Raw genomic sequence first — 26,214 nt, 5'->3', positions numbered from 1 at the left:
AGTGTTTATTAGTGTTTACTAGTGTTTATTAGTGTTTACTAGTGTTTACTAGTGTTTATCTGTTCAACACTTTACTAGTGTTCATCTGTTCAAAACTTTAGTATTGTTTATTAGTGTTTACTAGTGTTTACTAGTATTTATTAGTGTTTACTAGTGTTTATCTGTTCAACACTTTACTAGTGTTTACTAGTGTTTATCTGTTCAACACTTTACTAGTGTTTACTAGTGTTTACTAGTGTTTATTAGTGTTTACTAGTGTTTACTAGTGTTTACTAGTGTTTATCTGTTCAACACTTTACTAGTGTTCATCTGTTCAACACTTTACTAGTGTTTACTAGTGTTTACTAGTGTTTATCTGTTCAACACTTTACTAGTGTTTACTAGTGTTTACTAGTGTTTACTAGTGTTTATCTGTTCAACACTTTACTAGTGTTTACTAGTGTTTATTAGTGTTTACTAGTGTGTAATAGTGTTTACTAGTGTTTACTAGTTTTTATCTGTTCAACACTTTACTAGTGTTTACTAGTGTTTACTAGTGTTTATTAGTGTTTACTAGTGTTTATTAGTGTTTACAAGTGTTTACTAGTGTTTACTAGTGTTTATCTGTTCAACACTTTACTAGTGTTTACTAGTGTTTACTAGTGTTTATTAGTGTTTACTAGTGTTTATTAGTGTTTACAAGTGTTTACTAGTGTTTACTAGTGTTCATCTGTTCAACACTTTACTAGTGTTTACTAGTGTTTACTAGTGTTTATCTGTTCAACACTTTACTATTGTTTACTAGTGTTTACTAGTGTTTACTAGAGTTTATTAGTGTTTACTAGTGTTTACTAGTGTTTACTAGTTTTTATCTGTTCAACACTTTACTAGTGTTCATCTGTTCAACACTTTACTAGTGTTTATTAGTGTGTATTAGTGTTTACTAGTGTTTACTAGTGTTTTACTAGTGTTTACTAGTTTTTATCTCTTCAACACTTTACTAGTGTTCATCTGTTCAACACTTTACTAGTGTTTACTAGTGTTTACTAGTGTTTATCTGTTCAACACTTTACTAGTGTTCATCTGTTCAACACTTTACTAGTGTTTACTAGTGTTTACTAGTGTTTATTAGTGTTTACTAGTGTTTTTTAGTGTTTACTAGTGTTTACTAGTGTTTACTAGTTTTTATCTGTTCAACACTTTACTAGTGTTCATCTGTTCAAAACTTTACTAGTGTTTATTAGTGTTTACTAGTGTTTACTAGTATTTATTAGTGTTTACTAGTGTTTACTTGTGTTTACTAGTGTTTATCTGTTCAACACTTTACTAGTGTTTACTAGTGTTTATCTGTTCAACACTTTACTAGTGTTTACTAGTGTTTACTAGTGTTTATTAGTGTTTACTAGTGTTTACTAGTGTTTACTAGTGTTTATCTGTTCAACACTTTACTAGTGTTCATCTGTTCAACACTTTACTAGTGTTTACTAGTGTTTACTAGTGTTTATCTGTTCAACACTTTACTAGTGTTTACTAGTGTTTACTAGTGTTTACTAGTGTTTATCTGTTCAACACTTTACTAGTGTTTACTAGTGTTTATTAGTGTTTACTAGTGTGTACTAGTGTTTACTAGTGTTTACTAGTTTTTATCTGTTCAACACTTTACTAGTGTTTACTAGTGTTTACTAGTGTTTATTAGTGTTTACTAGTGTTTATTAGTGTTTACAAGTGTTTACTAGTGTTTACTAGTGTTTATCTGTTCAACACTTTACTAGTGTTTACTAGTGTTTACTAGTGTTTATTAGTGTTTACTAGTGTTTATTAGTGTTTACAAGTGTTTACTAGTGTTTACTAGTGTTCATCTGTTCAACACTTTACTAGTGTTTACTAGTGTTTACTATTGTTTACTAGTGTTTATCTGTTCAACACTTTACTATTGTTTACTAGTGTTTACTAGTGTTTACTAGAGTTTATTAGTGTTTACTAGTGTTTACTAGTGTTTACTAGTTTTTATCTGTTCAACACTTTACTAGTGTTCATCTGTTCAACACTTTACTAGTGTTTATTAGTGTGTATTAGTGTTTACTAGTGTTTACTAGTGTTTTACTAGTGTTTACTAGTTTTTATCTCTTCAACACTTTACTAGTGTTCATCTGTTCAACACTTTACTAGTGTTTACTAGTGTTTACTAGTGTTTATCTGTTCAACACTTTACTAGTGTTCATCTGTTCAACACTTTACTAGTGTTTACTAGTGTTTACTAGTGTTTATTAGTGTTTACTAGTGTTTTTTAGTGTTTACTAGTGTTTACTAGTGTTTACTAGTTTTTATCTGTTCAACACTTTACTAGTGTTCATCTGTTCAAAACTTTACTAGTGTTTATTAGTGTTTACTAGTGTTTACTAGTATTTATTAGTGTTTACTAGTGTTTACTTGTGTTTACTAGTGTTTATCTGTTCAACACTTTACTAGTGTTTACTAGTGTTTATCTGGGGGGTATTCCATCAACGTCGCTAAAGAAAAATCTAGGCTTATTTTGACAAGTCTCGCGAGATCTATCAAGCTATGCCTGGATCTTTTTAAGAGTCTCGCGAGACTTAACGAAATAAGCCTAGATTTTCCTTTAGCGACGTTGATGGAACACCCCCCAGTTCAACACTTTACTAGTGTTTACTAGTGTTTACTAGTGTTTATTAGTGTTTACTAGTGTTTACTAGTGTTTACTAGTGTTTACTAGTTTTTATCTGTTCAACACTTTACTAGTGTTCATCTGTTCAACACTTTACTAGTATTTACTAGTGTTTACTAGTGTTTATCTGTTCAACACTTTACTAGTGTTTACTAGTGTTTATTAGTGTTTACTAGTGTTTATTAGTGTTTACTAGTGTTTACTAGTGTGTACTAGTGTTTACTAGTGTTTACTAGTTTTTATCTGTTCAACACTTTACTAGTGTTTACTAGTGTTTACTAGTGTTTATTAGTGTTTACTAGTGTTTATTCGTGTTTACTAGTGTTTACTAGTGTTTATCTGTTCAACACTTTACTAGTGTTCATCTGTTCAACACTTTACTAGTGTTTACTAGTGTTTACTAGTGTTTACTAGTGTTTATCTGTTCAACACTTTACTAGTGTTTACTAGTGTTTACTAGTGTTTACTAGTGTTCATCTGTTCAACACTTTACTAGTGTTTACTAGTGTTTACTAGTGTTTACTAGTGTTTATTAGTGTTTACTAGTGTTTACTAGTGTTTACTAGTTTTTATCTGTTCAACACTTTACTAGTGTTCTTCTGTTCAACACTTTACTAGTGTTTACTAGTGTGTATTAGTGTTTACTAGTGTTTACTAGTGTTTACTAGTGTTTACTAGTTTTTATCTCTTCAACACTTTACTAGTGTTCATCTGTTCAACACTTTACTATTGTTTATCTGTTCAACACTTTACTAGTGTTTACTAGTGTTTACTAGTGTTTATTAGTGTTTACTAGTGTTTACTAGTGTTTACTAGTTTTTATCTGTTCAACACTTTACTAGTGTTCATCTGTTCAACACTTTACTAGTGTTTACTAGTGTTTACTAGTGTTTATCTGTTCAACACTTTACTAGTGTTTACTAGTGTTTATTAGTGTTTACTAGTGTTTATTAGTGTTTACTAGTGTTTACTAGTGTGTACTAGTGTTTACTAGTGTTTACTAGTTTTTATCTGTTCAACACTTTACTAGTGTTTATTAGTGTTTACTAGTGTTTATTAGTGTTTACTAGTGTTTACTAGTGTTTACTAGTGTTTATCTGTTCAACACTTTACTAGTGTTCATCTGTTCAACACTTTACTAGTGTTTACTAGTGTTTATCTGTTCAACACTTTACTAGTGTTTACCAGTGTTTACTAGTGTTTATTAGTGTTTACTAGTGTTTACTAGTGTTTACTAGTTTTTATCTGTTCAACACTTTACTAGTGTTCATCTGTTCAACACTTTACTAGTGTTTACTAGTGTGTATTAGTGTTTACTAGTGTTTACTAGTGTTTACTAGTGTTTACTAGTTTTTATCTCTTCAACACTTTACTAGTGTTCATCTGTTCAACACTTTACTAGTGTTTACTAGTGTTTACTAGTGTTTACTAGTTTTTATCTGTTCAACACTTTACTAGTGTTCATCTGTTCAACACTTTACTAGTGTTTACTAGTGTGTATTAGTGTTTACTAGTGTTTACTAGTGTTTACTAGTGTTTACTAGTGTTTACTAGTTTTTATCTCTTCAACACTTTACTAGTGTTCATCTGTTCAACACTTTACTAGTGTTTACTAGTGTTTACTAGTGTTTATCTGTTCAACACTTTACTAGTGTTCATCTGTTCAACACTTTACTAGTGTTTACTAGTGCTTACTAGTGTTTACTAGTGTTTATCTGTTCAACACTTTACTAGTGTTTATCTGCTCAACACTTTACTAGTGTTTACTAGTGTTTACTAGTGTTTACTAGTGTTTATTAGTCTTTACTAGTGTTTATTAGTGTTAACTAGTGTTTACCTGTTCAACACATTACTAGTGTTTATCTGTTCAGCACTTTGGTCGGCTGGTTTTCGTTGTAAATGGGCTACATAAATAAACATGACACACACACACACACACACACAGAGAGAGACACACACACACACAGAGAGACACACACACACACACACACACACACCTGTGAGCGTACAGCAGAGTAGTGGAGGGACACACACACACACACACACTCACATACACACACACACACTCCTCTCAGTAGTCTGGTACTCTCACACACACACACACACACACACACACACACACACACACACACACACTAGGGCTGCACGATTAATCGATTTTAAATCGAAATCGCGATTTGAAATGACGCGATTAGCTAATCGCAAAGCCTGCGATTTGCCTGCGATTTTTTTTATTTTATTTTTTTGCCATTTAGCAGACGCTTTTTTAATCCAAAGCGATTTACAATTACGAATTACAGGGACATTCCCCCTGGAGTAACTGAGGGCTAAGTGCCTTACTCAAGGGCACACTAGTAGTGGTGTGGTTTCAGGCGGGATTTGAACTCACAACCTTCCGATCACAAGTCCAACTCACTATCCACTAGACCACCACTACCCGTATGGGATACGTCATACAGCGCGTCGGATTCAACGTCAATGAACGTCAACGCCAATGAACGTCAACAATGAACGTCAACGTCAATGAACGCACACCAACAACATCGCACGTGAAACGCCAACGTTTCGGTAGCTAGCAATAGCAACATTCATGGTGGATAATGGCTTCAGCAGAACCAGAAGCAACGTTGGACGATTTAGTCCCGAAGAAAAGCAGCACTTCTGTTGTGTGGAAGTATTTCGGATTTAGGACGACTGTGCAACAAAAACAGGTGTTGTGCACGACCTGTCGTGGAACAGTCGCTACATCCAGAGGCAACACCACAAACCTATATTAGCACTTGAAAAAGTACCACAGGCAGCTGTATGACGGGTGTGCGGTCAGAAAGGGAGAGTTGAGTGAACGTCCCATAGCCCAGTCTAACAAAGTTAAACAAACTAGTGTTTCAGAGTCGTTTGCGGCTGTTACGGCATATGAAAAGGGCTCACGAAGGCACCGTGAAATAACAAATTCCATCACGCACTACCTCGCAAAAGACATGGTGTCTATTAACACTGTGAGCAACTTAGGGTTTAAAAAACTCATCCAAACGCTTGATAAAAGATATACGATTCCCTCCCGCACGTACTTTAGCCATGTGGCTATCCCAGAAATGTACGCGGAATGTAGGAAGAAAATTGAGACGGAGCTGAAAAAGGTCCAGTACTATGCGACAACAACCGATCTGTGGTCGAGCAGGACGACCGAGCCTTATCTCAGTCTCACCGTGCACTTCATAAATTCCGACTTTGAGTTGAAGAGTCATTGCCTGCAAACGGTATACTTTCCTGCTGACCACACGGGAGAGAATATTGCCCGTGGACTAAGAGAGTCCTTGTCCAACTGGGGTCTGAAGGAAGAGGATCAGACGTGCATCACCACTGATAACGGATCAAATGTTGTAAAAGCTGTGGAACTGAATCAATGGACAAGGCTTCAGTGCTTTGGACACAGGCTGCATCTTGCCATTGGTAAGTGTATTTAAAAAATATTTTAAAAGTGTAAAAATGCTATTCTCTCTCTCCCTCTCTTTCCCTCCCAATTTTCTCTCCTCTCTCTCTCACCCCTCTCAGTTTCAGAATTATTGTTATTACATTTTCAATCTGAAAAATGCAATACTGTACCTTCCACAAATAATGTTTTGATTCATGATTTTCTTTTTCAGAAAATGCTCTGAAAGAGAAGACCGTGAAAGACCGTATAAGTCGGGCAATAGGACTTTGTAAGTCTATTGTTTGCCATTTCTCGCACAGTTGGAAAAAGAAGGTTGCACTGAGTGAGGCCCAGCGAGAGTTGCATCTGCCGATGCACTCGTTGATCACAGAGTGTCCAACAAGATGGGGCTCAAGGCAGAAAATGGTCGGGAGGGTGTTGGAGCAGAGAAAGGCCTTGTGTCAGGTTCTCTCTGAAGACAGGAAGACGCGTCACCTGGTCCCCAGTTGGCAGGACATAGATGTCCTTGAATCCATCAACAACGTCCTGCGTCCTCTCCAGGAGTTCACAGATGCCCTCTCTGGTGAAGCTTATGTAAGCGTATCGTACCTGAAGCCAGTCCTTCATCTCCTGAAAACATCAACTCTGGCTGCAAATGACGAGGACACAGCCCTTACCAAGGAAATAAAGTCAATGGTCCTTGGCTACCTGGAGAATAAATACAGCGACCCAGCCACACAGGTAGGGGGATGGGAATTGATATGGTTTCAACTGTTTTATTATCTCTGAGAATGCAATTAGAAAAACATGCCTATATTAATGAAAGGAATTGATAAGCTTGGAGGCATACAATGTAGATTCTCTGAGTGAACTATTCTCTAATGATTCTACACACAGGAGCTTATGGACATCACTTCGTTCGTTGATCCAAGATTCAAGACAGAATACATGAGTGCAGAGAATGTCCCAGACATCAAAGCAAAAGTGAAGATCGAAATGGAACAGGTGGCACGAAAGGTAACTTGTATTTATGTGCAGTTTAGTGAACACAAGATGCCACATGCAATGATATTGTATTTTGATTTCATTGATCGGCAATTTTTTAAATGTTTACATAAAATGGCCAATTGCTTAGAATGACATTGATAAAAAACTTAAAAGCTCTCATCTCTACGCTCATCTCTGTGTTTTGCAGGAGAAGATGGCTCATGCCAGCACCACAGACGCTGTGCTTCAGAGTGCAGGAGAGGCAGAGCCATCCACTGCAAAGAAGGCAAAGCGGTCATTGGGCAGCTTCTTTAAGAAAAGCACTGCTGTGCCCCCTGCTTCAACCACTGCGCAGTTGATGGGTGCCATAGAAGCTGAGGTGAACACCTACCTAATGACTCCCACCATCGATGGAGAGGAGGATCCCCTGGCCTGGTGGAAGGTTCACTGTGTTAACTTTCCGATGCTGAGCATGCTGGCTCGCAAATTCTTGTGTATACCAGCCACAAGTTCCCCATCAGAAAGAGTGTTTAGTGCTGGAGGCAACGTGGTCACTTGTCAGCGTTCATGTCTGAAACCAGCAAAGGTTGACATGTTGGTTTTCTTGACCAAAAATCTGTAAAGATAAACATTTGTGTTGAGAAGTAGAGATGACAGGGAATTACTATTGTATTTGTTCTGCGTTTTATCTATTTCAATGTTTACAGAAAGGACCTATTATTTTTTACTGGATCATTTTTATTCGCACTATTTAATTTGATTGCAGTATGTGCAATATTTAGATGCTGCTCCTGAGCCAAGCCATAACCTTGTTTGTAGAGAGGTCCTATTTTATTTTGATATTGGAATTGTTAAAAAAAAATACACTTGTTGAGAGAAACAAAATGGTGTTGCTGTTTAAAAAACCCATAAATAAATATGTTGTCCCAATTCATATCTTTTAAGTTCTCATCCTTGCATTAGAATTAGAGCAGTTAATAGTTTGATGGTATCATGTGGTAATGCTCTCTGAAAATAGGTGATAGATAGATTCATCCAATCACCTGCCAAGTATTTTTTGAAAGTACCTGCCCTTTTCCAAACAGCTTCCAATTAAGCTTTCCTAGATGGTTGTGTGAAACAAACCACCTGAGTCAGGTTAGTAATGCTCCATCACATGTTTTAATCTGAAGCTTGATTTTAAAGCAACCCAACTTTAAAGCAACCCAATGTAAGTTTAGTTCTTTCACTCGTAGCTCGGGCTGTGGGGGTGCTAGAGGAGGGAGCCTCTAAGTCCCCTGAAGACGTACAAACAAACTGCACGTTGATACGACCTTCCTAGCCGGAGATATGGCCACACTTTACAAAACTTCCTTATATATATATATATATTTTTTTTTTTGCTATTTAAAAAAAAAAAAACGCAAATTAATCGCAATCGCAATATCTGTCCAAATAATCGCAATTCGATTTTTTCCCCCAAATCGTGCAGCCCTAACACACACACACACACACACACAACCCCCCCCCCACACACACACACACACACACACACACCCCACACACACACACACACACACACACACACACACACCCCACCCCCCACACACACACACACACACACATACCTGTGTTCGTACAGCAGAGTAGAGCAGGGCGGGGGGGATGGAGATGTTCAGGGCAGCGTTGTGAGCGTCCTCCCCCGGTCGCCCCGGCAATGGCAGGTTGGTCACCATGACGACCAGCAGCAGCCGCCTGACGCTGGCGCTGTACTGGAACACCTGGACACCCTGCTGACTGCACACACACACACACACACACACACACACACACAAACACAGACACAGACACACAGACACAGACACACACCCACACCCACACCCACACCCACACACACACACACACACACAGACACAGACACAGACACAGACACAGACACACACACACACACACACAGACACAGACACACACACACACACACACACAGACACAGACACACACGCACACACACAACACACACACACGCACACACACACACACACACGCACACACACGCACACAGAATCAGGTTTGTTGTTCCATCCCTTCCACACGTAGTCGAGAGGGGAAAAGACAACTTCACTTACCTGAGTACCTGAAAAAGCTGTCAATCCCTGACACACACTCACACACTCACACACACACACACGCACACACGCACACACACACACACACACACACACACACACACACACACCTGGGGAAAGGGACCAGCTGTTCGTTGGTGAACATGGCCGTCATCTGCAGGTTGCTGTGACACCTGTTGTCTGAACCACACGCCTTCTGGAAGTGCACCTGCAGAGGGGGGGGGGGGGGGGAGGGGGCGGGGAGGGGGGGGGGGGGGGGGGAGCAAGGCAGGAAGGGGGGGGGGATAGGCAGGGAGGGGGGGGGGGGGGGGATAGGCAGGGATTATTACAGGATTAACCTTGTATAAGTGTCCTCTACCATACAGGATTAACCTTGTATAAGTGTCCTCTACCATACAGGATTAACCTTGTATAAGTGTCCTCTACCATACAGGATTAACCTTGTATACGGTAAGTGTCCTCGGGTGCAGGATTAACCTTGTATAAGTGTCCTCTACCATACAGGATTAACCTTGTATAAGTGTCCTCTACCATACAGGATTAACCTTGTATAAGTGTCCTCTACCATACAGGATTAACCTTGTATACGGTAAGTGTCCTCGGGTGCAGGATTAACCTTGTATAAGTGTCCTCTACCATACAGGATTAACCTTGTATAAGTGTCCTCTACCATACAGGATTAACCTTGTATAAGTGTCCTCTACCATACAGGATTAACCTTGTATAAGTGTCCTCTACCATACAGGATTAACCTTGTATAAGTGTCCTCTACCATACAGGATTAACCTTGTATAAGTGTCCTCTACCATACAGGATTAACCTTGTATAAGTGTCCTCTACCATACAGGATTAACCTTGTATAAGTGTCCTCTACCATACAGGATTAACCTTGTATAAGTGTCCTCGGGTGCAGGATTAAGGTGTCAGATTATCACAGGTAGCGGCTGCACGTATGAATATCTCCAGACGTCAGCTCAGATATGTTTTGATTATGACTGCGTCTGTGTTTAGCCTGATACGGTGTGTGAGATCCCAGATATTGCCTCTGTGTTCCACTGCTATCCTGTGAAGTGTAAACTGACGCGTTTGCAGATTACATGTATTCTATATTACTGACAGCTCCATCCAGCATGTTTCAGCCTCAACTCATAACTGCTAAACAGATTAAACGTTTAATGAATGAATGAATGAATGAATGATGAATGAATGAATGAATGAATGATGAATGATGAATGATGAATGAATGAATGAATGAATGAATGAATGGTCTTTATTGTCATTAATACAGTACAGGTACCATACAACGAAATTTAGGAGGGGGGGCTCCCCTGGTGCTTGGAAAAAAGACTAAAAACAAGAAGGCCAAGGGTGAAATAAAAAAGGGAAAAGAGCTGGTTTACATAAATAAAGGCTATGTACACTATCTACTATACTATACTACTATACAATAAAACACGGTGCTGTACTCTATGCTATGCTATAAATATCCAAACTTTTTCCTATATCTGAACCTTATGTACACAAGGGTTGTCATATTGCACATAGTATTGTTGCACATTCATTTAAAGTGTCGCAGTTAGCAGGTTTAGAATGTTCACAGTTGTATTTCAATATTGCACTTATGTTTACAATCTAGTAGCTGCCATCAAATTGTCTAGATTGTCCAGAGAGAGAATAGTTAATGGATAGAAGGCTCAGATACAGGGGTTAGTGTTTTAATCACAATTGCTGCAGAACACGAAGGGTTTTAGCTTCAGATTTAAACATGTTCAGGGCCTGTTTGTTTTCTTCAGGGAGTTTGTTCCAGGAGCATGCGGCAGCGTGACTGAAAGCTGCTGCACCGTGTTTTGTTTTCACTCTCGGAATGACTAGCTGATTATTAGATTAGTGTGTGTGTGTGTGTACCTGTGTGTGTGTGTGTGTGTGTGTACCTGTGTGTGTGTGTGTGTGTGTACCTGTGTCCTGATGGGCAGCTCCGTGGCGGGGCTCAGCAGAGGGGGGGGGTCCGGCAGGGTGGGGTGGGTGGGGGGGGGCGCTGGCTCGTACAGAGAGGCGCTGAGAGAGAAAGTCACAGGCTCCACCTTGTCTCTGACTGGCCTCTGCACACACACACACACACACACACACACACACACACACACCCACCCACCCACCCACACACACACACACACACACACACACACACACACACACACAAACCCACCCACCCACCCACCCACCCACCCACGCACACGCACACCCACCCACCCACCCACCCACACACACACACACACACACACACACACACACACACACACACACACACACACACACACACACACACACAGATGTACAAGTGTGAGTGTGTGCTTCAGGTTACAAGTGTCTATATCCTGCTGCTATACTCTATATATGGTATATGTCTGTATCCTGCTCCCTATGCACTTTACATAAAGAAACCTCAAAGTGCTACAGATTAAAAACAAGAAGAAAGATAAAACAATAAACATTTTCAATTAAAAAAGGCTCATAAAAAGGTTTTAAATAGATGAGATAAGATAGGGTTAAAGGTCAGGGTTAAGGTCAGGGTTAAAGGTCAGGGTCAGAGGTCAGGGTCAGGGTTAAAGGTCAGGGTTAAAGGTCAGGGTCAGGGTTAAAGGTCCGCATTAAGGGTCAGGGTTAAAGGTCAGGGTTAAAGGTCAGGGTTAAAGGTCAGGGTTAAAGGTCAGGATTAAGGGTCAGGGTTAAAGGTCAGGGTCAGAGGTAAGGGGTCTTACCACCAGGTCCAGCCTCAGCGTTCTGCAGCTGGCCGCCGGCATGGACAGGAAGTCTCTGTAGACGGCGTTGGCGTTGTCGTGGAAACGGAGGCGTGAGCTGTGCCGCGTCAGATCGGCCGCCACGGTGAACCTCACAGCTGAGGGACGGAGACACAGGAGGGACAAAGTTAGACGGTTTCTGGACGCTGTGTTCAGCATGTGTGTCGCTACATCCTCCTGGTCAGTGGGCGGACTCAGGCTGTTTGAAGGGCGAAAAGAAAAAAAGGGCTTCTACTGCACAACATGGGTCAACCCCATCAGTGCACATGGTCAAGTTTAGACCATCGGAGGGGCAGCCAATAGGGCACGTCCTCTCATTTTCGCCACTCAAAAGGGCAGTTAAGAGAGACGTTTTTCAACCGTGGGAGCACCAGGAGGAGCGGTCGCCCACCCTGCCCCCCCCCCCTGAGTCCGCCAGTGCTCCTGGTGCATCATGGGATGGGAACTGACTGTCTGAAGTCGCTGTCAGGCAAAATAACCATATCAGGAATTTATAAACTGTTAAAATGGAAAATATCCCAAATAATGTGAACTAGTGAACATGTACCTGTTAGTTCATATTGTTATTACAACTGCTGCTGAAAACTGTCAGAGTTTCCTTATTAGGAACATTAGAGTATCTGCAGTTAGCATCTGGTGGCTAGCATGAAGGGTTGTGCTTTAAGCTGCACATCAAAACACGGAACTTAATAATAAACACATGTTCATAAATACGCTCTGGACTTGTTGTCTGAATACTACGGAAGAGTATTAGGGCCACCAACTTTTTTTCTCCCGAAAGGGGGGGGGTTATATTCTGAGTTTAAAGTCAGAATTTCTGAGATTAAAGTCAGAATTTCTGAGAAAAAAGTCAGAATTTCTGAGATAAAAAGTAAGAATTTCTGAGATTAAAGTCAGAATTTCTGAGAAAAAAGTCAGAATTTCTGAGATAAAAAGTCAGAATTTCTAAGATTAAAGTCAGAATTTCTGAGATAAAAAGTCAGAATGTATTAGTGTTTATTGGTCCTACTGGTTAAAATGAATGACATGAATGCTCTTATCAAGTTATACTTTGGAATTGGCTTTAGTAATAAGGACATTCTTTGTCTATTGGCACAAAATCACCTTATTATAACAAGTATTCGTACTTTGAAGAGACGTTGTCGCGAACTGTGTCTTTAGGCTACAGAAGGAGAAATCACTCAGATTTAAATGAGGTAATAGCCTTTGTGCAGGAGGAACTATCAGGAAGTGGCCAAATGCAAGGCTATCGTTGGATGCATCTTCGTGCCATTCGAATGGGATTCGTGGTGCAACAAGATGTGATACGACAGATTATCAAATTAATTGACCCATGTTCTGTGCCCCTATCAGTTCGCAGCCTCTCTGGACATCCTCCAACACAATGCTTTGAATATAATATCCAGCTATGACTTTCGGGTCGTGTTTGTAGTGTACGCTTCCATCAATACCACATAACGACTATAGCCATCGATGCAACCATTGATCCCTATTGATTCCATACGGCTTCAGTTTGTCGTAAGAGTCCATATGCCCATAGCTGCCAAGTCTCACGCAATCGCCGTGAGACTCACGCATTTCAACCAGTTCTCACGCTCTCACGCCGCATCTCTATTTCTCACGGTGAGAAATAACAATTGTTTTACGGGACTTTTATTTTTGAAATTCCTTGAAAGAAAGCTACCGGACATGAGTTTCGTGGCATCTTCCTGTGTTCACGCGAGCTGCAAGAACGTAGCAAGCAGTGGTTGCCAGATTGGGCTACTTTTGGTCACACTGGACCTGGCAACCACTGCTTGCTACGTTCTTGCAGCTCGCGTGAACACAGGTTCTTCCATCAGCGCTCGCCTGCCGCTTCGATTGCAGACTCAAGTTAACGCGCGGTTGGGCTGGACATTGTCAATTCCGTCTGGCAACCGTGGTAGCAAAATATGTGCATACATTACAACATCGTACTGTATCTGGTAGCCTACTCTACTGGACTGGGTTGCACCAATTTGGCGTAAGTCATTATAAATGCAGGCATGCAGTAGTTACTAAACCCCTAGTTGTTACTAGCAAGTTTCAAACTAGTTGTTTACTAATTTCGGTTGCACCACGCCAATCTTTTGTCAATCTTAGCTATACTCAGTTTTTTTTGGTAACTGTTTTTTGTTTCTCTACTGTAGTGGTCACCAACCCGTCGATCGCGATCGACTGGTAGATCTTTGAGACTTTCCCTGTAGATCAGGGGTGGCCAACCCGCGGCGGCTCTTTGGCTGTCTGTGTGCGGCTCTTCAATCCATTCATTAAAAGTGTTGGTGTAGCGCTCTCTCTGACAGGCCGCGTTCGTAAATTCGCCGGAGCGCACACTGGGTTTAACGTCATAATGGAACCAAGTAATTTGATTGGACAAGAGACGTGGAGGCACCAACATTCTCAGAGCGAATTTACGAACGCGGCCTCTCTCTTGCTGCACGCTGCTGTAACCCGATACTTTTTTTTCAAGGATCATCTCGAGTCACCAGATCATCGTGTTGCCAGATTGGATTGATTTTTCAGCCCAACCAGAGTCTAAAAACCCACCCAGAGTGATCATAAGTAGCTCGATTGGGCTGGAATCGGCCAAATCAGGCAACACTGTTCCCTAATTGTCCGTTCTGAGGAGAAGCTGTCACGTAACACAGCTTTTTGACAGTTAATTTATTGACAAATTACGGATAACAACAACAAAATAAAAATGTCAGGGAAGAAATGTACAGCTAAACGCAAGTATGGAGATGAGCACAGGAAGTTTTTAGCCGAGTGGGAGAGTGAATATTTCTTTGTGGAGCGCAATGGAAAGCCATTCTGCCTGATATGCCAAACATCGTTGGCACATTACAAAGCTTCCAATCTCCAGCGCCATTTCAGCACAACGCATGCTAACATTGACCAGGAGTTTCCAAAAGACACCGAACTTCGCAATGGTAAATTAAACAGCTTGAAAAGCCAGACACAAACACAGACCAAGTTGTTCCAAATATTGGTTAAGCAATCAGAGACAGTGACACTTGCGTCCTATCAAGTGGCCTGGAACATTGCATGTGCTAAAAAGCCATACAATGAAGGATAGTTTATTAAGAAATGCATCACTGATGTGATGGAAATATTTTCTCCAAATGAAACACTGAAAAAGATGGCCTCAGACATCCAACTGTCACGCCACACCAAGGGACACCAAGGGACAGTGACTTTTGGGGACTTGTCAGCAGAGAGAAGTTTCCTCTTCTCACTGCATGTGCACTAAGAGTGAGTGCCTACTTTGGATCCACGTATCTCTGTGAAATATCATTTTCACCGATGAAAATAATCAAATCAAAGTACAGGAGCCGCCTTACTGACAGACACCTCACAGACTGTCTCAGACTGGCAGTCAGTAGCTATGAGCCAAACTACAAAGCACTTGTAGACAGTATCCAGTCACAACCATCACACTGACTTGAGTGAGTAACATGACTGTTTCGATGTGAAAAGTGATGCTGCATAAGATGACTGCACTTAGCACTGACTGAGACACAAGTACACATTACAGTTCTACTTTATAAAATGATATAATTGTAAATATGTTTGTCAATGTTAATAATATGAGAAAGTACACATTAGTTTTACTTTTGTTTTGATGTGAAAAGTGATGCTGCATAAGATGACTGCACTTAGCACTGACTGAGAAAGTTCACATTACAGTTCTACTTTATAAAATGCTAATTGTAAATATGTTTGTCAATGTTAATAAGTAAGAATAATAATTAAGTCAGTCAAGTGTCAAAATGTCAAGAATGTCAATTTGTTAACGTTGGCTAATGTTACTATGAACAAAATGATTTTATCATACATTCCTCCATTCCATGCCTTTATTTTTTTGTGTTGTAATGAAATGACATAATCAAACTTTGAATTGAATTTCAGTTATGTACAATTCTTAAAGCAAGACAGCTGCCTGATATGCTTGATACAGTCTTCTTTTTTTTTTTTTCATCAATTTTAATGTTGGACCAATGCATTGCATCTAATTAAAATTAGTGATGCTCCGATCTGATCGGCGCCGATCGGTATCGGCCGATATGGCCTTGATCGGTTTTGATCGGAGTTCTCAAAACGGCCGATCAAACATGACCGATCAGTTTACAAAATGGCGTCGCCAGTCTGGAAATATTACACAGTGTCGGAAAGAGACAACAAATATGCCGTTTGTAATGTCTGCTCAAAAGAAAATACCTTGCGGAGGAACGCACGCAAGGTCTTTCAATACCACGAATATCATACGGCATTTGCTGCGTTCGTCGATTCGCTCAGAGAGCGCCGAAGCGCACACTGGGCTCGACGTCATAAAGGGACCGAGTGCTTTGATTGGACGAGAGGCGTTCCACGAGTGCTGGTCAGAGTTCCAGCGCGACTTCACGAGCGTAGTGTAGGTAGTGTTCACCGACGTCATGTGACCCCGTGAGCAGGAAGTCACTTGGCCCATAGCAACAACAACTATTAGCGCGTGAGTTTTAGGTCTTCCTCTGTGCACCTTGCACAAGTGTAGATAGCGAGCGACTTTTCAGCAGCAGGACATATTTTAGATGATAAGAGGAACAGGCTGAGTGCCAAAAACGCTGAGATGCTTGTATTTCTCAAGGCTAATCTGCCAGTGATGCTGCTTAATCAGAAGTAAGGTTTGAGTCTGAAATCTCCTTAGGTGCAATGTTTTTTTGTTTTGTTTTATTGATTATTGCTGACTTGCTGTCTTATCTCCTCCTAAATATGACTTGAAACTGACTGACTTGAAACAGTATTTTATATTTGGCTATAGCCTGTTTATGTTGCAGTTTAGTTTGGGTATGTTTATTGTTCCTCAGGAAAGCTACAGTTACAGTATAAGCTCCAAGTTCTCTAAGAGCCCCTAGTTCCTCTCATTCGAGTGGAATGTTGCACATTTGATGTGACAGTGTACATTTTATTTATTATGATTTTTATTTTCACATTTTATTTGTTTTTCCTGAAGTAAGCTACAGGTGGTTGTGAATTCAATAAAACAGATGCTCGTCAATTCATGATACTTTCTCATCTCCTAATTTCATTTAAATACTTAATATACAATGTCAATGGTGTTAAGAATAATTTAAAACATAAATAATGCTACACAATAAATAGAATGCTTCAATTGCCATTTTCGACGCTGTGATCGGTGATCGGTGATATCGGATCGGCAGATCACTGATTCCAGTGATCGGTGATCGGTGATCGGCACCAAAAACCCTGATCGGAGCATCTCTAATTAAAATACAGGCAAATGAACGTCATTAAGTTTAAAGTACTATCTTGGCTGTCTTTTTCTCTCAACGCTTCAATAGGTAGATCTTGCCTTCACCAAGGCCGAGGTCAGGGATCTTGGGCTTAAAAAGGTTGGTGACCACTGCTCTACTGTAACATAACCAGGTACATTAATAATAATAATAATTAATAATAATTACAATTTACAATACAAATACAACAATTGGGGGTCCCTCAAAAAAAATGTGGGCGCGCTGCGCTTGCACAAGATCAACCACCAAAGCCCTCATTCTGACCCAGGAAAAACCCTGGTATGTACTGTATAACATGATAGCCATCTATGAGCAGGGCTGGACTGGGACAAAAATTAGGCCCTGGCATTTTTGGCCCAGACAGGCCCATCCCAATCGGTCGGACCACACCCACCAGCACAAAAAGACTTGTCTTCTATACTCGTCTTATATACTGTGCTGTACAGTCATATGACAAACTGTAGTATTCCCCCAAACCACTACAAAGACGACTACATGCAGTAAGCAATGGTACCAGTGCAAGTAGACCAGTGTACTCACTCACTCTTGACTGGCGGTGGTGGCCATGGGGTACACAATCTCCATACTTGACTCAAGTATAGTAGAAGTAAAATATTATCAAAGAAAAAGCACCAGAAGTCAAAGAATAATTTCAAATGTTTTATTATATTAAATAATATATAATAAATTCAAATATTTAAGTACTAGTAATAAATGCATTATAGACTGTAAACTCACTGCTAAATAAAAAAGAAAGACTGTTAAGTCCAGTTAAATTTTTCAAACAAACGGCAACAGCAACCTTTGAGAGAGAGAGAGAAACAGAGACAAGGGTGATCATTTAGTAGTAGTAGTAATAACCTACCAGTTAACGGAAACCCAGCTGTACAGTTACTAGGGGTGTAACGGATCACCTAACTCACGGATCATGTCACGGTTTTTGAGTCACGGATCGGATCATTTTTCGAATCAACACAAAACATACAAATAAAAATAAAAAGCTTTTTCCTCGAATTCTGTAAAAACACCACTTTTACTGTGTAAAACCCAACAACATTCAAGATGTCAAAACTGGTATATATATATGTGTGTGTGTATATATATACATACATAACATATTCTACACTCAAACATTAGGCTACATATTAAACAGAAACACACATTCAACTTAAATGATGCAGTAGGAGAGAGGGGGGAGGCACCTGGTTGCAGCAGTGAATCACCGGGCTCTTTAAAGCAGACAAATAAACATGTTTTATGCCACTTTTAACTAAATAATAAAGTGAAACCTTACTTTAAACATGGTATGAAAATTGGCTACATTATCAGAAGTTGTCAAGCTGCCTTTTTCGTGCCTCCCGTCAACACACCAGGGTTATGTCGCGGCAAATGTGTGACCATGCTCGTACGACTTTCACGTTGCGCTTAAACACCGTAACTTTTTTATCGACCACACTTTGTCCGTCATTGTTATAATTGACAGAGAAGCCAAAGTGCTCCCATACATGGGATTTAAATGACGAGGGAGGCATTTCGAGTTCTTCTCTGTCGCCAACATTAGCAGCACTACTCTACTCGCCATGATACACTTGGGATGCGTTCGTAAATTTGCTCTGAGAGCGCCGGAGAGCACACTGGGTCCGACGTCATAAAGGGACCAAGTAATTTGATTGGACAAGAGGCGTTCCATGAATGCTGATCAGATTCCAGAGCGAATTTACGAACGCAGCCTTGTTGTTCTGGATTTTTTTTCCATTATCAACCTATCATTGAGCTTTAGAGTAAAACAAAGCACGCAACTGTCGTCTATCTTTTCATGGCAACTCTACATTGTGATTTACAAGGGATATTAACTAATATTAAGTAATATTATTACTTGGTTACATTTTGCAATTGATCCGCGGTACACATGCGTGCCGAACCGTGGGGAGCGATCCGTTACACCCCTACACAGCTACCTTAAATTTTCCTTACCGGGTCAACGGTTACAGGCTGACTCGGCCCCGCTTCTTCTGTATCCTCTCTATCCTCTGTATCTGTACCCTGCTCCCGCTCCTCCCTGCTAGCCTCTTCTTCAACCTGTTGCTGCTATGGTAAACTTGAGGGTGCAGCAGCCCCTGCAGCAAACATGTCCCTAATGTTTACACATTTGGCAGCATCTGCCTCGAGTTTCTTTTTGTTTTTCTCCCTAAGTTTTTCCCAGCCTCCCTTCCGTTTTAGTGTGCTTTTGCGCTCCATCTCCCTCAGTATCCACTATCCAGGCTAACTAAATTTATTTTGCCGGCCGGCTCGGCCCAAAACTACCGCGAAACTGAGACGGAGGTCTGGTGCTGCGTGCGTGACCCCTAACCCCCCCCCCTCTCTCTCTCTGTTGATTGGGCCAGCCCAGTGTCTGTATAGAAAATTGACCAATGGGCCGCTGTCCCAGATTTATGGGCCGTTCGATGGTAGCTTTCGATTTATGGGCCGTTCCGATGGTAGCTTTCAGCCGGCCCATTGGTCAATTTTCTATAAAAAAATAAAACTGCCGGCCGGCTCGGCCCAAAACTACCGCGGCCCACCGGGCAAATGCCCGGTATGCCAGATGGCCAGTCCAGCCCTGTCTATGAGCAATGCACTGTATATAAGATGATGACCAAGGGTCTTTCTGCTGCTGACCAAGGGGCTGAGTCCTGTTGATGGGGCCCATTTTTCTTTTAGAGTCTGTAGGCTACTGTATTTGTTTATTAAGATTTCATCAATATGATATATTGTCAGAATTTTTTTCTTGTTTTATAAAATTTTAATTATTTTCATTTCTTGTGCTGGTTTATTATGAACAACATGTAAAATTGCAGGAAACTAGCACAAATAATTGGGTGGGAGAGAGGGGCCGCCGCTGCCAAAACGTGCACAGTTTTGGGTCGCTCCACCGCTAAAAAATCTCACTCCAAACTTTTGGTGAAACTTGGCAGCCCTGATATGCCAGAGTGCATTAGGACCTCAGGTAGAGTGCTGCCATCGCCGCAGACGATGTGTCCGTCGCCGTCCACACCTTGAGGGTCAATTAATTTGTGACAACTGACAATGAAAAGGGCTACCTGTAGGCAAAATATTTTTTCTGTTTTTACATGTGCTTAAACTACAGATTGTAAGCTTTCAAATGATGCATCATACATTGAAATCGGAAACAAATTGAAGACGACATGAGTATTTGAAAGTTGCTACACCTGAAATCACTAAGCACAGAAAATGCCCTTCAAAGATATTGTTTTTTCTCACCTTCACAGCCAGGTAATGGGCGGTAACAATGTCTGGTTAACCCCGCCCCCAACCACTCAGCTGTCAATATCTGTCAGTGTTACTCACTGGGTCAGATAGCTATCGCTAACATTATTACCTAGCAAGGTATTACCTAAGCTAATTAGCCAGCTTATCATTATGGAGGCTTTATGGTTGTTGTAACTATTATTCTTTTAATGATACAAAAAAGTCTTGAATCAGAATCAGAATTTATTTTACAGTACACAATAATACAAATCTTTGGCTGTGGTTCTTCAACATTAGCTATGCAGCAAGGTACATAATCACAACAATACTATCATCACAATAATCACAAGTAAATAAGTAAAGTAAGTAATGATAAGTAATAAAGTGATAAGTGATAAGTGATGGTAGTCGCACTACAGCAGAATTAAAGTGCAATCAATAGTGTAACATGCTGTGCAAAGTTCAACAAGATGAAAATGAAAGTGTTCAGGTATTTCTCAAGTAGTCAGGTAGTGTGCAATTCCCGTGTCCTAATGTTTTCAACATTATGTACCTAATCACAATAATAAGTAAATGAGTAAAGTAAGTAATGATAAGTAATACAGTTTTCTGAGGTGCTGTGGAGTCTGGTGGGCATGTGGTGTCTTTTGCCTCATCTGAACAGAATTCTCTGATCAAAAAGATACTTCTGTCTGGCCAGATCCGGGGCCATCAGTGGTTTTCAGCCATAACCACGCCAGGTTCCTTAGCATCAAAGCTGAAACAGACAAAATTAAACACAGTTAGCTAGCTGTACACGGTATCAACAACACAACTTATAAGAACAGCATAATGTGCTATGCGATTGTTTTAGAAAGTCTTACGCAATACCACACATAACTTACTAGCTAATGCTAGCTAGCTAACACGGCTAGCCCAACCCAAGTAACAAAAGACAAACAGTTAACTAACTGTACATAGTAGCAACAACACAACTTATAAGAACAGCATAATGTGCTATGTGATTGTTTTAGAAAGTCTTTAAATGGCAATACGACGACACAGAACATACAAGCTAATGTTCGCTAGCTAACGCAGGACTGTAGGCTACTTACTTGTGGTATGTTGATCCCGTGAAATCCGTATGTTGTCCTAGTAAAGTTTCATTTCTTGGGGACTTTCTTTGTGCCTTCAGTCATTACTGAACAATTGATGAGCTAAGCAGTGTTCATTCTAAGCAGTGTTCATTCTAAGCAGTGTTCATTCTAAGCAGAACACATTCTCAATGAAAACAAACACCGCGCCCTTTGTGTCCCTCCCCCTTGAGCTCAACAGCCAATCACACCCAAGTGTGATGCTCGTGTTATTTGAGCTACAAGCATGACAAACAAGCCTATTTTGTTGCTAGATTACACTTATTTAATGAACGTAAAACTGTTCGGAAAAATAACGAGTGGGTACTTCACATCTTAAAGTTGAATGTTAGCTAAAAAAACGAAAATCTGAGTTTTAGGTCAGAAATACTTTGAAGACCGATTTCACGTATTTCTGTTTTCCGAGAGGTGGCTGATTACATCGTCAGTCAGGGCTGGACTGGCCATCTGGCATACCGGGCATTTGCCCGGTGGGCCGCGGTAGTTTTGGGCCGTTTTTTTAATTATTTTTTTTACCAGCCGGCCCGGCCGAAAGCTACCATCGAACGGCCCATAAATCGAAAGCTACCATTGAACGGCCCATAAATCAGGGACAGCGGCCCATTGGCCAATTTTCTATACAGACACTGGGCTGGCCCAATCAACAGACAGAAGGGGGGGGGGGGGGGTCAGGGGTCACGCACGCACGCAGCACCAGACCTCCGTCTCAGTTTCGCGGTAGTTTTGGGCCGAGCCGGCCGGCAAAATAAATTTAGTTAGCCTGGATAGTTACTAGATAGATACTGAGAGAGATGGAGTGCAAAAGCACACTAAAACGGAAGGGAGGCTGGGAAAAACTTAGGGAGAAAAACAAAAAGAAACTCGAGGCAGATGCTGCCAAATGTGTAAACATTAGGGACATGTTTGCTGCACCCTCAAGTTTACCACAGCAGCAACAGCAACAGGTTGAAGAGGAGGCTAGCAGGAAGGAGCGGGAGCAGGGGACAGATACAGAGGTTTAGGGTTAGGGTTAGGGTTGAAGAGGAGGCTGGCAGGGAGGAGCGGGAGCAGGGGACAGATACAGAGGATAGAGAGGATACAGAAGAAGCGGGCCGAGTCAGCCTGTAACCGTTGACCCGGTAAGGAAAATATAGGTAGCTGTTAGGGGTGTAACGGATCGCCCCCCACGATTCGGCACGCATGTGTACCGCGGATCAATTGCAAAATGTAACCAAGTAATAATATTACTTAATATTAGTTAATATCCCTTGTAAATCACAATGTAGAGTTGCCATGAAAAGATAGACGCGACAGTTGCGTGCTTTGTTTTACTCTAAAGCGCAATGATAGGTTGATAATGTAAAAAAAAATCTAGAACAACAAGGCTGCGTTCGTAAATTCGCTCTGGAATCTGATCACTGAGTACACTGGTCTACTTGCACTGGTACCATTGCTTACTGTATGTAGTCGTCTTTGTAGTGGTTTGGGGGAATACTACAGTTTGTCATATGACTGTACAGCACAGTATATAAGACGAGTATATAAGGCAAGTATTTTTGTGCTGGTGGGTGTGGTCCGACCGATTGGGGTGGGCCTGTCTGGGCCAAAAATGCCAGGGCCTAATTTTTGTCCCAGTCCAGCCCTGTCGTCAGTCGACACATTTGATAATCTGTCGTATCACATCTTGTTGCACCACGAATCCCATTCGAATGGCACGAAGATGCATCCAACGATAGCCTTGCATTTGGCCACTTCCTGATAGTTCCTCCTGCACAAAGGCTATTACCTCATTTAAATCTGAGTAATACCAATAAACACTAAACTGACTTTTTCTAATAAATTCAGACTTTAATCTCAGAAATTCTGACTTTTTATCTCAGAAATTCTGACTTTTTTCTCAGAAATTCTGACTTTAAACTCAGAATATAACCCCCCCCCCCTTTCGGGAGAAAAAAAAAAAACTCAGTTCGTGGCCCTAATACTCTTCCGTAGAATACAGATGTGGTCTCACAAAGAACCTTAAAAGTGTGTGTGTGTGTGTGTGTGTGTGTGTGTGTGTGTGTGAGAGAGTGTGTGTGTGTGTGTGTGTGTGTGTATGTGTGTGTGTGTGTGTGTGTGTGTGTGTGTGTGTGTGTGTGTGTGTGTGAGTATGTGTGTGTGTGTCTGTGTGTGTGTGTCTATGTCTGTGCGTGTGTGTGTGTGTGTGTGTCCTGTGGAGAAACACCAGCTGTGGTAGAGTGGTAGAGAGAGGTAGAGAGGTAGAGAGGTAGAGAGGTAGAGTGGTAGAGAGGTAGAGAGGTAGAGAGGTAGAGAGATAGAGAGGTAGAGTGGTAGAGAGGTAGAGAGGTAGAGAGGTAGAGAGATAGAGAGGTAGAGAGGTAGAGAGGTAGAGAGGTAGAGTGGTAGAGAGGTAGAGAGGTAGAGAGGTAGAGTGGTAGAGTGGTAGAGAGGTAGAGAGGTAGAGAGGTAGAGAGGTAGAGTGGTAGAGAGGTAGAGAGGTAGAGTGGTAGAGAGGTAGAGAGAGGTAGAGAGGTAGAGAGGTAGAGTGGTAGAGAGAGGTAGAGAGGTAGAGTGGTAGAGAGAGGTAGAGAGGTAGAGAGATAGAGTGGTAGAGAGAGGTAGAGAGGTAGAGAGGTAGAGAGATAGAGAGGTAGAGAGGTAGAGAGGTAGAGAGGTAGAGAGAGGTAGAGAGGTAGAGAGGTAGAGAGGTAGAGAGGTAGAGAGGTAGAGAGGTAGAGAGGTAGAGTGGTAGAGAGGTAGAGTGGTAGAGAGGTAGAGAGGTAGAGAGGTAGAGAGGTAGAGAGGTAGAGAGGTAGAGTGGTAGAGAGGTAGAGAGGTAGAGAGGTAGAGAGGTAGAGAGGTAGAGAGAGGTAGAGAGGTAGAGAGGTATAGAGGTAGAGAGTTAGAGAGGTAGAGAGGTAGAGAGGTAGAGAGAGGTAGAGAGGTAGAGAGGTAGAGAGAGGTAGAGAGGTAGAGAGGTAGAGAGGTAGAGAGGTAGAGAGGTAGAGAGGTAGAGAGGTAGAGTGGTAGAGAGGTAGAGAGGTAGAGAGGTAGAGAGGTAGAGAGAGGTAGAGAGAGGTAGAGAGGTAGAGATAGAGAGGTAGAGAGGTAGAGAGGTAGAGAGGTAGAGAGGTAGAGAGGTAGAGAGAGGTAGAGAGGTAGAGATAGAGAGGTAGAGAGGTAGAGAGGTAGAGTGGTAGAGAGGTAGAGTGGTAGAGTGGTAGAGAGGTAGAGAGGTAGAGAGGTAGAGAGGTAGAGAGAGGTAGAGAGGTAGAGTGGTAGAGAGGTAGAGTGGTAGAGTGGTAGATAGGTAGAGTGGTAGAGAGAGGTAGAGAGGTAGAGTGGTAGATAGGTAGAGAGGTAGAGTGGTAGATAGGTAGAGTGGTAGAGAGAGGTAGAGAGGTAGAGAGGTAGAGAGGTAGAGAGGTAGAGAGGTAGAGAGGTAGAGTGGTAGAGAGGTAGAGAGGTAGAGTGGTAGAGAGGTAGAGAGGTAGAGTGGTAGAGAGGTAGAGAGGTAGAGAGGTAGAGAGAGGTAGAGTGGTAGAGAGGTAGAGTGGTAGATAGGTAGAGAGGTAGAGTGGTAGAGTGGTAGAGAGAGGTAGAGTGGTAGAGAGGTAGAGTGGTAGATAGGTAGAGAGGTAGAGTGGTAGATAGGTAGAGAGGTAGAGAGGTAGAGAGGTAGAGTGGTAGAGAGGTAGAGAGGTAGAGTGGTAGAGAGGTAGAGAGGTAGAGAGGTAGAGTGGTAGAGAGGTAGAGAGGTAGAGAGGTAGAGAGGTAGAGTGGTAGAGTGGTAGAGAGAGGTAGAGTGGTAGAGAGGTAGAGTGGTAGATAGGTAGAGAGGTAGAGTGGTAGATAGGTAGAGTGGTAGAGAGAGGTAGAGAGGTAGAGAGGTAGAGAGGTAGAGAGGTAGAGAGGTAGAGAGGTAGAGTGGTAGAGAGGTAGAGAGGTAGAGTGGTAGAGAGGTAGAGTGGTAGAGAGGTAGAGAGGTAGAGTGGTAGAGAGGTAGAGAGATAGAGGTAGAGAGGTAGAGAGGTAGAGTGCATCATACAGACACTCATGTCATCTCCTTACAAAACATCTCTAGTGTGTGTGTGTGTGTCTGTGTGTGTGTGTGTGTGTGTGTGTGTGTGTGTGTCTGTCTGTGCATGTGTATGTGTGTGTGTGTGTGTGTGTGTGTGTGTGTGTCTGTCTGTGCATGTGTGTGTGTGTGTGTGTGTGTGTGAACATCATTTGTCACCAGACCATGCACGGAGGTACCTTGTTAGGTTACAGCACCAAAGACAGCAACAACACTGGACTGGTTTAAAACTACAGGGAAAGCTAGCTTGCCTCCCTACTACTGATCATTCTGTTTCTCACTCAATATTTAAGAACCATGCAGTAGATGAGGATATAGTCACTTTTACAGTTAAAGCTAGATTACAGGTCCTCCCAACTAGACTCAATCTCTCTCTGTGGTACCCTAACACATTCTCTCCCCACTGTCTGCACCATGATCAGAATTCAATCACTGAATCCCTGTCACATATTCTGAATGGCTGCTTTGTACTGTATATAAAGGCATGTACATCGCTACGTAT

General features: G+C 41.5%; 1 protein-coding gene across 1 annotated transcript in view; it reads right to left on the bottom strand.

Moving 5' to 3' along the window:
* LOC308155969 (integrin alpha-3-like) overlaps positions 1 to 26,214 on the bottom strand; it is a gene marked incomplete at both ends in the record, with an annotated part of 89,969 nt that overhangs the window by 31,972 nt on the left and 31,783 nt on the right. The window contains 4 exons of the mRNA XM_080529333.1: positions 8,672 to 8,840; positions 9,280 to 9,377; positions 11,125 to 11,268; positions 11,926 to 12,062. Coding sequence (XP_080385459.1) covers positions 8,672 to 8,840; positions 9,280 to 9,377; positions 11,125 to 11,268; positions 11,926 to 12,062 — 548 coding nt within the window. The remainder of the gene's footprint in view (positions 1 to 8,671; positions 8,841 to 9,279; positions 9,378 to 11,124; positions 11,269 to 11,925; positions 12,063 to 26,214) is intronic.

The sequence above is a fragment of the Nansenia antarctica genome (genome assembly GCF_963989245.1).
Source record: "Nansenia antarctica genome assembly, chromosome: 4".
NCBI lineage: Eukaryota > Metazoa > Chordata > Actinopteri > Argentiniformes > Microstomatidae > Nansenia > Nansenia antarctica.
Note: the sequence above shows the minus strand (reverse complement) of the source record. Positions and strands in the feature narration are given on the sequence as shown.